Below are 16,923 nucleotides of genomic sequence, written 5' to 3' on the forward strand. Positions count from 1 at the left end.
CATAGAGGTTATGTTGCAGCTGCAGAGGATTCTGGTGAGGCCACACTTGTGCAGTTTTGGTCTTGAGAAAGGATATACTGACACCGGAAGTGGTGCAGAGGAGGTTCATTGGATTGATTCCAGAGTTGAGAGGATTGGCTTATGAGGAAAGATAGAGTAGGCTGGGACTATAGTTATCGGAATTTGGAAGAATGAGGTTGGAATCTTATAGAATCATACACAATGATGAAGGGAATAGATAAAATAGAAGCAGGGACGTTGTTTCCACTGGTGGGTGAAACTAGATAAATAGCCTCAAAATGAAGGGGAACAGATTTTAGGGCTGAGTTGAGGAGGAACTTCTTCACCAATCGGTTGTGAGTCTGTTGAATTCCCTGCCCAGTGAAGCAGTTGAGACAACCTCATTGAATGTATTTTTTAAGGTGAAGATAGGTCGATGATTTCGAAATCTCTTGTCCTTAGTTCCCGGGTTTTTTACAACTAGAAAATACGCCCAATCAATCTTTTAGTCCACAGTGCTCGTCACATTTCCCCGCACTGAACTTCATCCGCTCCAGTTTTGCTTACTCATTTCATCTAGTAACGTCCCTTTTCAAATTTCCAGTTCCACCTATGTTACATAATACATGCCAGTGCCGCCGAACTTGATCTTCGTTTGGAAATGCAGCTTTCAGAAAAAGGGACAATTAGAACTGGTGAAGACAGTGCTTTCGTTCAAATATTCACGTTTGCACTGAGTGAATAATATTGTTCATGAGACTTTTGCACCAAAACTACCTAATCATTTTCTTAATCAATGTGACAAAATCAGTCTACACTGAAGACGAAGCGAGCACCAGACAAGTGGCACACGTGACTGGACATGTGTTATGTTACAAATAAACAAAAAGTTTTGTCAAACTCTTTAGCAAAAAAGGAAACTAAGTTGTTTCCACTTTGAAGTGAATCAACAAAGATGCTGTAGAAAGTCGATCCTGTTAAGGGCACGTAACTTGCATGTTGAAATGAATGAAAAGTACCCGCTTACGTTAGCTTAAACGAACTCTGTCTCGGACTTTCTGCTGCTTTAACGGCAGAGACGGACGTGACACTGAAAATTTCGCAATATTGTGGAACCAAAACTTGAGCCCCTGCTTAAGAGGAAACGTCAGATTCACCGCCTCGTTTACAATTGAGCAGCAGGATTACAGGCAAATGCTGGAAAACTGGGGGGTGGGGACAGAAAGGAACCTTGCCGCATCTTCATTGAAAAGAGAGCCTGTCAGATTTTATTTCTGAATAGAATTGGACCACTCCACAGCTGGTTAAATATGTATAGACCCCTCCTCTCCCAGTGAAACTGCGCTCTCTTGAGGTTGGAACATGATCTGTCAAAAGCAAAGAGGGATCCCATTCGCGGCTCAGGCTTGTTTTGCCCTCACAGCTGTTTGATTGCATTGCTTGCCTCGAATCGTTTACTATTTTAGATAAATTTTACTTTACATTTTGAAAACAAAATGCCGTTTTGCAAGAGGATCGTACGCCCTGTGCAAGTTTGCCGTTTGCACGGCGGAGAGAGAAGGCTGTCAGCCTTGGAAAATCTGATCGATGTGTCCAGTTTTACTTTGGGAAGTGTCCTGAGGCAGCTTTCGGCTCTGGCGAGAGAGGCGGTCAGTGTGTTGGAGGAAATCGAGCTGGAGATCGGATCTATTAGCCACCGGGCGCTGCTACTGGAGGTCAGAATCATCGGTCTGCACAGATATGTGTCAGCTCTGGCTCTCCGACCTGCTGTACCCTGTGAGTACCAGGGAGCAACTTCTGTCCAGCTTCTTCAGTCAAATGAAGGGTGGGGCCATGACTTCTTGGAAAATCTTCTGTCAAACTTTTTTTTGTTGATTTATGGGAACAGAAGATCCATGGTGTCAATGTTGTCAGTAATGTTATTGTGCCCCAATAGGGGAGCGTTTTGATGTGATTTCGCATATTCCCACAGATACGCGAGCGCATGTCTGCCAGTTCTGTAAATGTTTAATGAGGGCCGTGCACAAATAAGAATCGTAAAGGGAATCACAGCGATATGCTTGGGATGCTATGCAATTATTAATTTGAATTGCACTGTGAATGAGGCAACTTCTTGGACTGCATTTCAGAACAGTGATCATTGTAGCTCTTTTCCTGAATGAATTATCAGTTGGAATGGTGGTTAGGAATTGGCATCAATTTGAAACGTTCAAAGAGAAAGGGAGAAAGCTATACTTAAAATTCGTTAGTCCCCTTGTTAATAGACAGCCTGACAGACAGCTGCTTCAGAACGCCCCGAAAGTTGGCAGGTTACATCTCTGAGCTTCAGTGAGTTAGATGTTCTCAGCCTCGAATGGCCATTGATGTCAATATCTCCGGCATTAGAGGCGAGAGTGGTGAGGGGGAACCGGGGTTCATGCTCCTGGTTACTGACCAGTGTCTGCTGCTGGAAGTGTGCATTCGAGGGGAGGTCAAAAACCAAGTACAGATTCACACATGAAGCACCACTGTTCAGGAAATTTATTCAAGGGCTGTTTATTCGAGCCAGCATCTTCGGGTGTACGTACAGACAATGGAGGACAACAAAAAACAAATTCTACATTGAACTTAAGATAACAAAGTGTGAAGCTGGATGAACACAGCAGGCCAAGCAGCATCTCAGGAGCATAAAAGCTAACGTTTCGGATCTAGACTCTTCATTGGAGAGCTCTCTGATGAAGGGTCTAGGCCTGAAACGTCAGCATTTGTGCTCCTGAGATGCTGCTTGTCCAGCTGTGTTCATCCAGCTTCACACTTTGTTATCTTGGATTCTCCAGCATCTGCAGTTCCCATTATCACTTCTACATTGAGCTTTTCTGGATATAGGGAAAATGAATGCTTCTTTGTAGAGTAAGTCCTCTTAGTTGTTTCTATGGGAATAAGGTAGAAGGAGGCACTGCAAAATATATAGCTGATTTATTTCAATTCAGGAAGACTTGATGGACTTTACACTTCTCAAATTTTGGGAAGTTGCAGGTGTGTGATTTTATTGTGTTCAAGGTTAGAATCGGATCAACCTGATTGTATTGAGAGTGGAGCAGACTTGAGGGGCTGAATGACCCTACTCTTTCCTTGTTTGCAGTTTCATAATGTTCTATTGAGTTGAGCTTCTGCCCCCATATTCTCTTAACAATGAAGACAGTCGTCTTCAACCTGAATGATATAGTTCGCCTCTGCCTCAACTTCAGCCTTCTAGGAAACACCCAATCTCTAAGTCTCTCCAAATTTTACTATTTTAATACTTGTTTGGCTGGAGTCTTCCACCCTGCAATAACTTGAGTTTGCCCAAATCCCTGCTGTTCATGTCTTAACTTACTCCAACTTCTTTTAATCCAAGTCTTATATGCAAATAAAGAACATGAGTAGGCCAGTTGGCCCATCAAATGCAACCACCATTCAATATGATCATGGGTGATCTGATTTTGACCTCAACTATACATTACTGCTGTCTGCACTGTTTATACCTGTTTAACTCAGTGTGTGGTACTTTTTTAAGTTTTTCAATGTGAACATGCACACAGGCCACAATCCTCATGGTTACTGCATGGCTGGTCATGCAAGTAGTTTATAAGGATCATTTCCTTGAATTCTTCAAGAACTGCATTCCTCCAATTCTTCTTCCTGTGTTTAGAACTACTTCCTTAGCTCTAACACTGGGAATTCTGTCTACTTTACAGTCATCTAAGTCCTAAACTCTGGAATGTTGTCTCAAAACCTCCTCACCTCTCTTACCATTAAGACATTCCTTAAAACTTACTAATTAGATCAAAGTTTTAGTTATAGTACTTGGGTTCAGTGGCAGTTTTGCCTAAATATAGATCTTCGAAACACATCAGGACTTCTTATAAAATAAAGCCTGAAGCACCTTTAATCATCTGAGTTACTAATGTTGTATAAAGTCCCTGAGATTTCTCATTTTAGTTGTATTTCTGCCTAGCTCCCAGTTCTCCGTCCTACTCCTCATTATTGTTCAGTATAGACCAACCAAGCAGAGATCTGATGACTGAAATGAATAGCAGAAATGAAACCCTTCACCTTTGAAGGAAGACAGCCAGCAGGAACAGCTGACTTGCCTGTCTGAAACAAAACAAATAGATATTGTCTGTGCTTTCAGTGTGTTTGCATGCAACTGATACACACCTGTTTTTCCCTCCAAGTGGAGCTTGTTTCAGGGATTCACTACATGTCAGTAGCCTTGACACACACACACACACACACACACACACACACACACACACACACACACACTCTTTAACAACCTGAATTCTATAGGAGATTAGCAGCTAGTAAAAAACAAGTCTAAATCCTTCATACTATAAATATTATTGGAATGAAAAAGAAAAGATCGTTATGCTACAAATTCAAAACACTAAATTACATGGAAATTGCAATTGGAAGTAGTCCATTAGTCATCTTAATTATTCAGTGCCAGTGTGTGTCCACCACATAAGAAGCGATTTAATCCAATTTATTTGTCCTGGTCCCATAACTTGTTATCCCTACTCCGTCAATAGCTTATTGAATGTATTGCTACATGTTGAAATGTCTTTGCTTCAATCAGTAACTCCTGTAGTGCATTCCAAAGCCTTTCAATCCTTTGTGAGTAAAAATCAAAGTTTTTGTCACTTTCTGATGGCACTACTGATTGCATTTTCACAAATTTTATTATCTTATGTGTAACTATATAGTTTTTGATGGGATTCATTTTCCTTTCAGTAGATTTTTAGATTACAGATTAGTATTGTTCAAAAATAGAAGTTATTACTACCAATTTTGCAATGCATTTGTTAAAACAACTACAATAGAAATTTCACGTTGATACTGTTTTTAAAAACTCTTTCTTATTATTTGGCCAGTAGTTCATCACATGTTAGAGAAAGTAATACCAAACACTGGAAAGTATTGAGATCATTTTTGTTTCATCATTCAATATAATTATTTTGTGCTTAATTAGGGTTTGCACTGAGGCATTGAATGCACCCAGACTGCAGTTCTGAACTACATGAATTGATGTAGTCCATCCATTCTCACAGTAGTCAGTTGCAGCAAATATGAGTATAGCTTCTTCAAGAACAGCATACACTAGGGAGAAATTTGAAGATTGTCACGTAATGTGAAATGCAAACTAGAGCTTGTTTATTCCACTTTTTCCCTATTTAAACAAACTTTAAGAATGCAAAACTGACCCACTGGAGTTTCTGAACTTATTTCCATAACTTGAGACTCAAAAATAGTTAGGTCCTGAAAGACGCTGATGGTTTTACCTTTTTTATATCACATTGTGTTAGTACCTAGTACTTGTTAGCAATGTAAAGATGGTATGAGACTAAGAGGATAGAAAACCATTGTCAATTTAGTGGGTGAAAGGCCCATATTCATTCCTGAGCTTATTTTGTTCGCCAGTTTCACAGTGATGGCTGTTCACATGTTCCAGTTGACTTCAGTGTCACCATGTTGTGGATGGCAATTCAGCAAGGAACTATATTTTGTTCAATATCTCACAAATCTTTCAGGAAAGTATGTATGTGCATGTATAAAGAGAAAGAAAGGAAATAATATCAGAGATAATGGGAACTGCAGATGCTGGAGAATTCCAAGATAATAAAATGTGAGGCTGGATGAACACAGCAGGCCAAGCAGCATCTCAGGAGCACAAACGTCAGCTTTTGTGCTCCTGAGATGCTGCTTGGCCTGCTGTGTTCATCCAGCCTCACATTTTATTATCTAAGAAAGGAAATAACTTGTTTTCATTTTATTGTTCTCACAATCCCACTTGGTCCAAAAACATCAATAAAAAGTTAAGAAAATGCTGATGACTGTACTTTATAGGCTGTCTAGCAATATTTGTATTTTGGGACAAATAATTAAACATCAGAAATAAAGTGAAATTTGTAACAAAGGCAAAGTGCCACTCATAGAGGATTTTAATTTTCATATGCATGGAAAGATTAGTGTGGAAGATGACTTTTAAAATATTTTGATGACAACTTCTAGAAGAATACATGTTGGAACCAACTAGGGCCAAAACTATTCTTAGCATTTTTATCTCCAGTATATGCTAATGAGGCAGGGTGAATTGAAAACCTCATTGTAAACAAGACCCTGCAACAAAGTGAACACAATGCTATTGGTTTCCATGTTAAGTTTGCATCCAAGACAAGAATCTTAAACTTAAAGTCAATTATTGGTATGAAGGAGGGGTTGAATGAGGTTGATTCAGTAAATAATGTGATGTGATGATAGATATGCCATGGGAAACATTAAGCAAATTATTCAAAATATAGAAAGAAAATGCTTTAAATTAAAAGAAAAAAAGAACTCAAGGAAGAAATTTCCAAATGTAATTTATTGGGGAGATTAAGGACAGAATTGCAATAAGAGGCTTAAAATATTGTGAAAATTAACATTAGGCCTGAGAACTTTGAACAGTTTAGGAGCTAACAAAGACTGACCAAAAACCTGATTATAGATGAAAATTAGAGATAAAAGTAAACAGGAGAAGATTATGTGAATGGGTTGCAAGAGTTTTAGGGAGTATTAAAATGAGAAATGTAGCTAAAGTAATTGTTGTTCCTTTTGAGGCAGAGGCAGAAGAAAGATATCCTGAGGGACAAGAAATGACAAAAATGTTGAATAAGTACTTTGTCCGTCTTCTCCATTGAAGACACAATTTATGTTTTAGAAATAGAGGATAGCCAAGAGACTAAGAAGACTAAGAAATTTATGGTGTTCAATGTTAACAAAGAAAAAATCAAGTCTGGATATACCCCAGGACTTGCATGATGACTACAGGGACAGAGAGAGTACTGATAATGACATTTATAGTTCTTTAGATTCTAGAACGGGCCAAGCAGTTTGGAACCTATCAATTGTAACATCATTGTTCAAGAAAGAAGGCAAAGAGGAAACACATGATTCCGGACCATTTAACATGACATCAGTCATTGGTGGAATGCTGGAATCTATTACAAAAGAAATAAGAGCAAAAACATAGAATGATGCAACAGAGTCAATATGATTTTATGAAAAGGAAAATATGCATGTCAAATTTATTTGTGTTTTTGAGGATGTAACTAATAAGCTAAATAAAGGGGACACGTTAATGTAGTATGTTTGGATTTGGAAAAAAGCATCCAATAAAGTGCCACACAGAAGATTAATATGGAATATAAGACCTTGGAGAGTTGGAGTAATATATTAGCATAGGTGGAGAATTGATTATCCCTAGTCTTTATGTCCTCTTGTTAATCAGGGCATTTAAAAGTTGCTGGGCTATAACTAGATGAGTGCTTTTTTAATTCTCTTATGGGACATAAGTATTATTGGTTGGGCCAGCATTTATTGCCTGTTCCTAGTTGCCCTCGGAAAAGGTGGTGGTAAGCTACCTTCTGAACTGCTGTAGCCCATGAAAGATCAGTGCTGAACTTCAGCAATGTACTGTCTAAGTTAATCTTAGATAAAGAGATTAAGAGGAATATGTTAAGCTCATAGAAGTACTTTAGCACAGAGGAAGGCCAATTTGGCTAATGAGTCTGTACTGGCTCTCTGACGGAGCAATTCCCCTAGTAGCATTTCTCAGTCATCTTCCTACAGCACAATTTTCCATTCCAGACATTCGATTTCCTGGTTGAGTACTTCACTTGAATCTGCCTGCTTAAAAAAATGTCTTTCCTCATGTCAACATTGTTTCTTTTTCTGAATTCCTTTAAATCTGTGCCTACAGGTTGTTGACTGCCAGCAATACAAAACAATTTAGAAATGTACACTGTGAGGAAGACCCATCCTGCAAAGAGATTGCAGGCTCTGTGAGGGGGCAACAATATTGCAGATGGAGTGTGATGTGGGAAAGTGTGAGGATACTCGTTTTAATGGTAAGAATAGAAAGTGGAATATTTTTAAAAGGTGTCAAACTTTGAAACACTGATGTTCAAGAGACATGGATGTAGTCATGTACAGGACATAAGTTAGCATGCAGGTACAGCTCACAATTAGGAAGGCAAATGGCATGTTGAGTATTATTGCAAAGTGTACAAGAACAAGAAATCCTGCTGTGATGATATAGGAGTTTGATGAGATCACAGCTGAAACAGTTTTTGAAACAGTGCACAGTTTTTGGTTTCCATATAGAGAAGGATACACTTATCTCAGGGGCCACACAGCATCAGTCACTATGTTGATTATTGAGATGACTGTATTACCTTATGATGAGAGTCTGAGGAAACAGAACCTGTACCTGTGGAGTTCGTAAGAATGAATGATCTCATTAAGTCATATAATAATCTAATGTAGTTTGAAGGATACACACACTGGCTGGGGATTCTAGAACATGTGGACCCAGCTTCAGAAAAAGAGACCAATCATTTAAGACCGAGATTAAGCGAAGTTCCTTCCTTGAAAGAACTACAAAGTTCTGCAATTTACTACCAGAAGGCTTTGAATGCTCATCATTGAGTACATTCAAAGCTGGTATATAGACTGATTTTTGATCTCTCAGTCATTCCAGCCAGGTGTGAGTATGGAAGAGGAGTTAATGCAAAATATCAGCCTTGACCACAAGGGTTGTACAGCAAACTTGACTTTAAATGTTCTATGTCTCTTATTTTGAACACTCTTATAACAAATTTACTCCATGTTTTACCAAGTGATGCTTATAAAATGATTGTCTTTTTAATTCTGTTTTAAACTCATTTTATCATAGGCAACCATCAGGATAAAAAACTATCACAATGCCACTATTCCCTTCTCCAACATAATTCTCATTGTTTTTGTGCAATTTTCATATCTATTCATTTCCTGATTCAAGAAGTACAAGTTTTAGTGAATTTTGAAGGCAAGAAAGACTGACATAGTAAAGACAAAATATAAGAGACACAACACATATCAGATAGCTGTTATATGAGAAACTTACTGGCAGAATTTCTTCAAGTATAGAAACAGTTTTCCAATCTTGCAGAGATTTAGGCTTTAGGGTGAGTTAAAGGTTGTTGAGAGGCAATGTCAAATTATTGTATGAATACAAAGCAGAGTTTCAACTGCTTGGTAGGTGAAGAGGAAATGTGGATGAGTCATGCTGTGCTGATACCTATTCTGGGAGTATTTCTTGTTTTTAATGAGCTTTATTAATAATGTCCAGGTATGTTGACAGTATTCCATATTCAGATTCACTCTGTAAATGCACATTAATTTGTAATGATTGTTTTCTCAATGTGGATGTCATTATTGATGGAATACATTACCACTGTAATAAAACATGTTTCTGCAGTAACATGGATTGCAAGAAATCCCTTGAGTTCTGCAATGTGTGTGTTAGGAATCTAATCATTGTGATATTTGAATAAATAATCACAATTTTAATATTGTAATTCTATTTTTCAGAAAATATCATGAACTATTAGTGATATCAGTGCAAGATAATCATTCCATTGTTGCTGATATTTAGTTTGAGTTTGCCCTTGAGGGGATACCATAAAACCAGTTGAATTAAAAGTTCTTTGATTGTTCAGAAATGGTGAAGATTGCATCAAAATAGGATTTATTTAAACTGGGATTTATTTCAATCAACTAAAATCTTTTAAAATAAGATCAATAGCTGTGATGCTGTGTTATTTTTGTTCTGTTCTTTGGAAACATTTTTAGCTGATGGTCACATGATAGGGTTTATCATCACAAAATGAGAATTACTTCACCTAACCCAAACTGATTATGAAATCCTCGTGGAAAGGCAAACAAAACAATGGAGGAGAACTTAAACTGGTGAGACTGAGGCATGGACAACCTTGCAGTATATGGTGGAGGAAGTAAGAATAATGTAGTGAAAGCACAGTGTAAAGTAAAGTGAGGTATGAAAGAACCAACCGTTGTACACTTTGACAAAAAGAGAAGAGCTAGGAAGGAAAAGATAATTTAAAAAGTATAAAGATAATGAAGAGCGGTCCATTAATACCCATTAGTGTGCCTAATCCCCCTGCTGCTGGTATCACCCCTGTGGAAGGTGGGGGCTCCCTGTGTGGGGAGCACCACAAGTAAATCTTTTCAAATGCTTCCAGCTCCCTGAGGGTGGGTAGTTGGAAAAAGGAAGGGAAAGGGCCTTCTACTCGATGGTACTCAGTGCCAGATCGAGAGACTCAGTATTAGGAATTGGGGGTGGTAGAGGGTGGGTAGAGTGATTCCTTCTCTGTCCCCACCTCTAGCCATCACTTACTTGTGATGTGGAGATTGTGCAAACATTCCAGTCACTGAATGGGAATTGTACTGACAGCAGCCACCACCCCTGAGGTGGCACCCGCAGCTTATACAGCCAGCACTCTCTGGTTGGCCAGCAGCTCCCAGTGGGTAGAACTTCCTCTCCTGGTCTTCTTGATCCTGAGGTAAGCCTGACGTTGAGCTGTCAAATGGCAGATTGGCAGCAGACTTGTTGGGTCCCCCTGATGGCACTCACTGGTTTGTCAGCCATTGGCTAAGACCGCTGTCACCTCCATAAGTTCTGGCTATGATCCCACCTCAAAGACAATTGACTTTTTGATGAAGATGAGCCTAGAAAATAAATCTCAATGGAAATGAAGATGGAGTTGATGGGTTGATAGGAAATTAGTCTTTGGTACAGCTATCCTCTGTTTAAAGTGCATGCTGATAGCATAGTTTCATTTTAACATGATTTGTAAGTAATGCAACTTATCTTAGTGCACTCTTTCCATTTTTCTTTTCTTGTAGTGTATTATAGAGCCATGTTGTAACTACACATGTTTAGGATGACTAGCCTCCTCACTATACCTGACAAACCAATTTACTACCTCTGTCTCACCACTTCCCTTCACTGATCTCCTTGGTCTGAGAGATGTCTGAGGAGAGGCATGCATGTGGGAGGCAGTGAGTGGGAGGGAGTGACAGAATTTAGAATATGAAACCTTGAAGCAGGGTGATTCTAGAGAGGATATGAACATTTTGGTCACCAGGGGGCAGTGCTGGGAGGGTTGAGAGATGGAAGCAGCAAGCAGCTGGGTTGAGAGAGGGAACCATTGAGCCGGAAATTGAAAAGAGGGATATGAGGGAGAGTGTCAGAAAAGGGAGGTGAATGGGAGAGTCATGAAAGGGAAGTGCTGATGAGAGAGAAGTGAGGGAGAGCGTCCAGAAGGGAAATTGCTGAGGAGTGGAAAGTGAGGGAGAGGGAGTGGAGAGGTTTGGGAGAAGGAAGTAGGGAGGGAACAGCAGTAAGCGGGAGATAAGTCCCAAGAAGGATGATACAAACACTGTGTTAGTAAGTTTAGTTCCGGGTCTGTAAAGTTCAAGGCAACAAAATTAATGTGAACATTAGAGGTCAGGAAAGTTATCACCATTATTAGATGTTTTCTTACAGGGAAGCAGATTGGTTTAGTACATTTCTAATAGGCACAGTGCTCTTTGGGAACACATCAGGAATTCAACATGAGGGATAAATGTCCTGCAAAGAGACAACTAATGAATTGGAAGCTTGTTTTATAGCATGAAGTTAATAGAAGACAAAATTTAGTCAAAATATGAGACATTTGCCCGATCTGATTAGTTTCATTTCCCGCTGGCCAGCTGAAGTTCAAATACCCTCTGTCATTGTCTGGTGGCAACGTGGTTGTCACTGTCGCCTCACAGCAGTAGGGATATGGGTTCAATTGCAGCCTTGAGCAATTGTCTGTGTGGGATTTCCATGTTCTGTCAGTGTCTACGTGAGTTTCTGCCAGGTGCTCCGTTTTCCTCCCACAGTTCAAAGGGGATGTGCTGGTTAGGTTGATTGGCCATGCTAAATTGTCAGTAGTGTCCATGGACATACAAGCTAGGTGGATTATGCACAGTAAAGGCTGGGTTATGGGGTTAGGGTTGGTAGCTGGGTCTGGGTCAGCAGCTGTTCAGAGGGTTGGCCCAGGACTTGATAGCTGAAAAGCCTCTTTCTGCACTGTAGGGATGCTATGATTGTTAATTTGCATATGCTATCAGTTCAGTTATGATATTTTATTTTGGGCAGTTCTGTGAATCCCACTAGAGAGTTGATTTTTTCAGCCACCCATAAGGTGAGGCAGATTCTGAAGGCCTATCAGAATGATATCAGATGGAAAAAGGCTGAAAATGGGTAGTTAAAATAAAATATGAAAGTTAAGGATGAATGAAAACTATGTTTGGAATTACTTCCTTATTAGTTGAAACTTTAAATATTTTGAGAAGTTTTTTTTAGGAAAATCATTCATCAAGCCAGAGTCCTTGAAGCTAGGATGCAATATTTCTCTTCTATCAATTTTATACCTCTAAAGATTCTCTCAGCATTTCTTACTCATCGTGACAGGATATACACTTTACAAGTGTATAATAATTGTCAATTCATCTTTCTACTTCACAGTTAGTCTCAGGTTTCTTCAATTCGCAGGTACTGATTTGACTAACAAGCCTTGACTTATACCTCCTAAATTTCAGTTCTTGTGCGTCCTCCCCACGTTGACCACCTTTGGCATATCATAGAACTTTTAAATGTATGGAATGCCTCACTTTCCTGAAAATGTGACTGCTTATGCAATCTGCAAGCTTTAAAACTCAGATTTATAGTCAACTTAACTGTTATTCCTTTATACCTAACCTATTAATCATGTCTCCTTGGTGATTTCCTGCTATCTGGCCTATAAAATTTCACCTTATTTACAGTTAATTGTACATGGAATAATATATAAAGGAATGCATTTCTATAATGCTGGAACAAACTGGTAAAACTGAAAAAATGAACAACCTTTGTATACCCGAATAGGAAACTCTAGTTCAGACCAGTATTTGTTATTTTATAATCTTCTCACTAACATTTGCAAGTTTCACTGATTTTCTCTGATCTTAACTTATCAGTCTGTTTTTATTTCCCCCATGTTCTAAATTAGAATGTAATACTATTTTGTCACTTTTCTACTGTGAGCCTAAGAATTGAGTTGAGATCACTGGAAGCCATTTCATGTTGGACAGCTTTGTCCTAGCAGCTGGTTATATGGCAATTGTTCAGTATGTGGGACCATTTGGTGAAAAGAGTGGGGAACCTGGAAATGTTCGTTAAGCAAGGCTGAAGTTCAGGCCATCATTGGGAAGGCAACAGTGGTTGAAGAAGGACATGGGTGGAAAGTGGAGTCAAATAACTTTAGTGAATGTCTCCACTTGCCTTAAATATTGTTAATGAACCATTTTTGACCAAATCTTTGGTATTGGACAGCATGGTGGTTCATTGCCTGGCACTACTGCTTCACAGCACCAGGGACCAGGGTTAATTTCAGCCCCAGGCAACTGTCTGTGTGTAGTTTGCACATTCTCCTCATGTCTGCATGGGTTTCCTCCCACAGGGCAAAGATTCAAGACCAGGGGACACATTTTTAAGGAAAGAGGGGCAAGATTTAAAAGCGATATGAGAGAATTTTTTTTCCACAGAGGGTGTTCTGTGTATAGAATGGACTTCCTGAGGAAGTGATGGATGCAGTTACAAAGACAACATTTAAAAGACATTTAGATAGATTCTGAATAGAAATGGTTTGGTGGGATCTGGGCCAGGAGCAGGAAGGTGGTATTAGATTAGTTTGGGATTATGTTTGGCATGGATTAATTGGACTGAAGGATCTGTTTCTGTGCTGTTTGAATCTATGATGCGATGTGCACGTTTGGTGGGTTGGCCATGCTAACTTGCCCACAGTGTCAAGGGATATGCAGGTTGGGTGGATTAGTCACAGGAAATGCAGATTTGCAGGGATAGGGTAAGGGGATGGTTGTGGGTGGAATGCTGTTTGGAGGGTCCATGTGAATTCAAAGGACAAAACGGTCTGCTTCCACATTGAAGAGAGTCTATAATGCTGTTGCTGTCTGTATTGATAACATGATCACTGAATTCAAAATAGACATAATCATGAGTTTATTTTTACATAAACTAATGTAACTCCTGAAAATGGAAATTCTCCCCCCTTTGCCCATCATTAATAGGTTTTCCCTTTGAATTATTTGAGTTGATTTTTTTTGTGTGGAATTGTGCTTTTCGCAGCTTGTTAGTCCTGTTATGTAGTAATTCCTATTTATTTTGAGTGTTGCAGTCTTTGAACATCTGTACACCAGTCCATATTTCTTGTTATCGTTCTCAAGAAAACTCGTTCTTTTCCACAGCTTGTGACTTTTGTCCCATTTGGCACAGCACACAGCAGAAAAGTGGGTCTGTAACAGTGTTCTGTAATACATGCTTCAAGATGTAAGGCCCAGATTCTTTGGCAAGCAGTAGCAGCAAATGAAAAGCACATTTGTTCTTGTGACTGGGTTAACAAAACACCCTCTTGAACCTACCTGGATGGTCAGCCACAACTTGACCACACATTTTGCCAGCATTCAGTGCTCAACAGTGCTTGAATGAACTCATTCATGATGATCTGCATTCCAAATCCATCATTCAGTATTCATTTGACATCTAATGGTGCTTTTTTAAAAACAATGACCTTAACATGGAATCACACAACACTTGAATCACATCAATTGCAAATGTTTATTTGCCTCAAAAGTGGTCACCAGCACTCTATTGGAATCTTTGGAAATCAACTGACAAGGAATGAAGCTGAAATAAAGCAACAAATACATTAATCAAGGCATTCACCACATAGATGCAATCGAGCAAGAAACTGTTTAAGTTGTGAATACAAGTCTCAGGCATTTTTCTAAGTCCCAGCTGTAGCGCCTGTACAGTGGATGTTTAACAGAGACAAATCACTGCCGCAACCATTATAATGTTGACATAAGTTATATTAATTATTATGATGTGATACAGTAGCTTTGCAATGTACAGTGCTAAGTGATTCCACAACCACTGATTAGATGTAAGCTCTGCAATCTAGCCATATCCAGTTATGAATGGTGGTGGATAATTAAACAACCGGCAGGAAATGAGTTCCACAAATATCCTTATCCTCAAACTTTGCTTTAACTCAGCAAACCAGTGCACAATATAAGGCCAAAGTATTTGCATTGATCTTCAACCAGAAGTTTGGAATGGATGACGATCCCTCTTGGTCTTATGGTCTGCACCAGAGGTCCTCAGCATCACAGATGCCAGTTTTCAACTCACTCAATTCACCTGTTGTGATATCAAAAAGTTGTTGAAGATCCTTGATACTGCAAAGCTGTATGCCCTGGCAGCATTACAGCTATAGTACTGAGGATTTGGGTGCTCCAGAACGAGGCATGTCCATAGATTAGAATGTTCCAGTACAGTTACAACACTGAAACCAATCCAAGAATGTGAAAAATTGCTCAGGTATATCCTGCACACAAAAAGTGGAACAAATTCATCCTGACTAATGACCATACTGCCAGTCTACTCTTGATCATCAGGAAAGTAATGAAAAGGGTAACCAACAGTGCTATCAAGCAGAAATAGCCTGCTTAGTGACGCTCTATTTTGTTTTTCCAGCGCCACTCAGCCCCAGACCTAATTAAAGCCTAGGCTCAAATATGGACAAAAGAGCTGAATTCAGGAGTGAGGCAAGAGTGAAGCCCTTGTCACCAAGGCAGTATTTGATCAAGCATGACATTGAGGCGTCGTAACAAAGAGCAACATAGCACAGAAACAGGCTGTTCGGATCTCCAAGCCTGCTTCGGCACAGTTTGCCCTTCCATACTAAAACTGTCCTGGCTTCCAGGATCAGCATCACTCCATTCCTTTCCTGTCGATTTATTTGTCCAGCTGTTTCTTGAATGTTGCTTCCCCCATCTCCTTAGGCAGTGCATTCCAGGCACTCACCACCCTTTGTGTGAAAACTTGCCTCATACCTATCCTTTAAACTTCTCCCATAAATAAAGCTGGAGTCAATGAAAACCAGGGGAATAGTTCCAATCGAGGTTATCTATCAGAGATATTTTTCTATTCATTCATCAGATGTAGGATTTTGATTCAGCAAGATTTGTTGACAATCCTTATTTGCCTAGAGGGCAGTTAAGACTCAGTCACATTGCTATAAATCTGAAGTCACATTTCGACCAGACTGGTAAGGATGCCAGCTTCTTTCCCTAAAGGCATGATTGAAACAGATGAATTTTTTCTGACAATAGTTTCACGGTCATAATTAGACTCTTTTGAATTCAATAAAAATCTGGAATTAAATTCCACAAACTACCATGATGACATTGGAACCCTGGTCCCTAGAATATTAGCTGAATTTTTTTGGATTGATAGTCTAGCAATGTAATACCACTAGGCCATGACCTCCCTTTAAACTGATTCCTCAATTACCTTCCTTCTATCATAAGGTCATAAGTGGGGATATTTACTGACGATTGTACAATGCGGAGCCCTATTGATGACTCCCGGATACTTAAACAGTCCATATCCAAATGCAGTGAGACCTGACAATATGCAGTCTTAGAATGAAAAGTGACAGGTAACAAATTCAGGTCAATGGCCATCTCCAGTAAGAGACAATCTAACCATTGCCCTTGACGTTCAATAGAAATATTTGTTGCTAAATTCTGCACTATCAACATCCTCAGGGTTACCATTGGCTTGAAACTGAATTGAGCCAGCCATATAAAATCTGTGACAGCAAGAACAGGTCAGGCAGCAGGAATTAAATCTATCCTAGGTTTCTGAGGGAAGCGAGAGAGGAAATAGCTGGGGCCTTAACAAATATCTTTGCAGTGTCCTTGAGCTTGGGAGAGGTCCTGGAGGACTGGAGAATTGCTAATGTTGTCCCCGTTTTTAAGAAGGGGAGCAGGGATAACCCAGGTAAGTATAGACTGGTGAGCCTGACATCAGTGGTGGGGAAGCTGCTGGAGAAGATACTGAAGGATAGGATCTATTTACATTTGGAAGAAAATGGCCCTATTAGTGATAGGCAGCATGGTTTTGTGCAGGGAAGGTCATGCCTT

At 39.5% G+C, this 16,923-nt stretch overlaps 1 protein-coding gene across 1 annotated transcript in view; it reads left to right on the forward strand.

Annotated features, from left to right (window-relative positions):
* The first annotated feature begins 1,225 nt into the window (after window positions 1-1,225).
* Window positions 1,226-16,923, forward strand: part of nhsl2 (NHS-like 2) — a 320,980-nt gene continuing 305,282 nt past the window's right edge. The window contains exon 1 of the mRNA XM_048544611.2: window positions 1,226-1,776. Coding sequence (XP_048400568.2) covers window positions 1,497-1,776 — 280 coding nt within the window. The 5' untranslated portion in view covers window positions 1,226-1,496. The remainder of the gene's footprint in view (window positions 1,777-16,923) is intronic.

The sequence above is a fragment of the Stegostoma tigrinum genome, chromosome 15 (assembly GCF_030684315.1).
Source record: "Stegostoma tigrinum isolate sSteTig4 chromosome 15, sSteTig4.hap1, whole genome shotgun sequence".
NCBI lineage: Eukaryota > Metazoa > Chordata > Chondrichthyes > Orectolobiformes > Stegostomatidae > Stegostoma > Stegostoma tigrinum.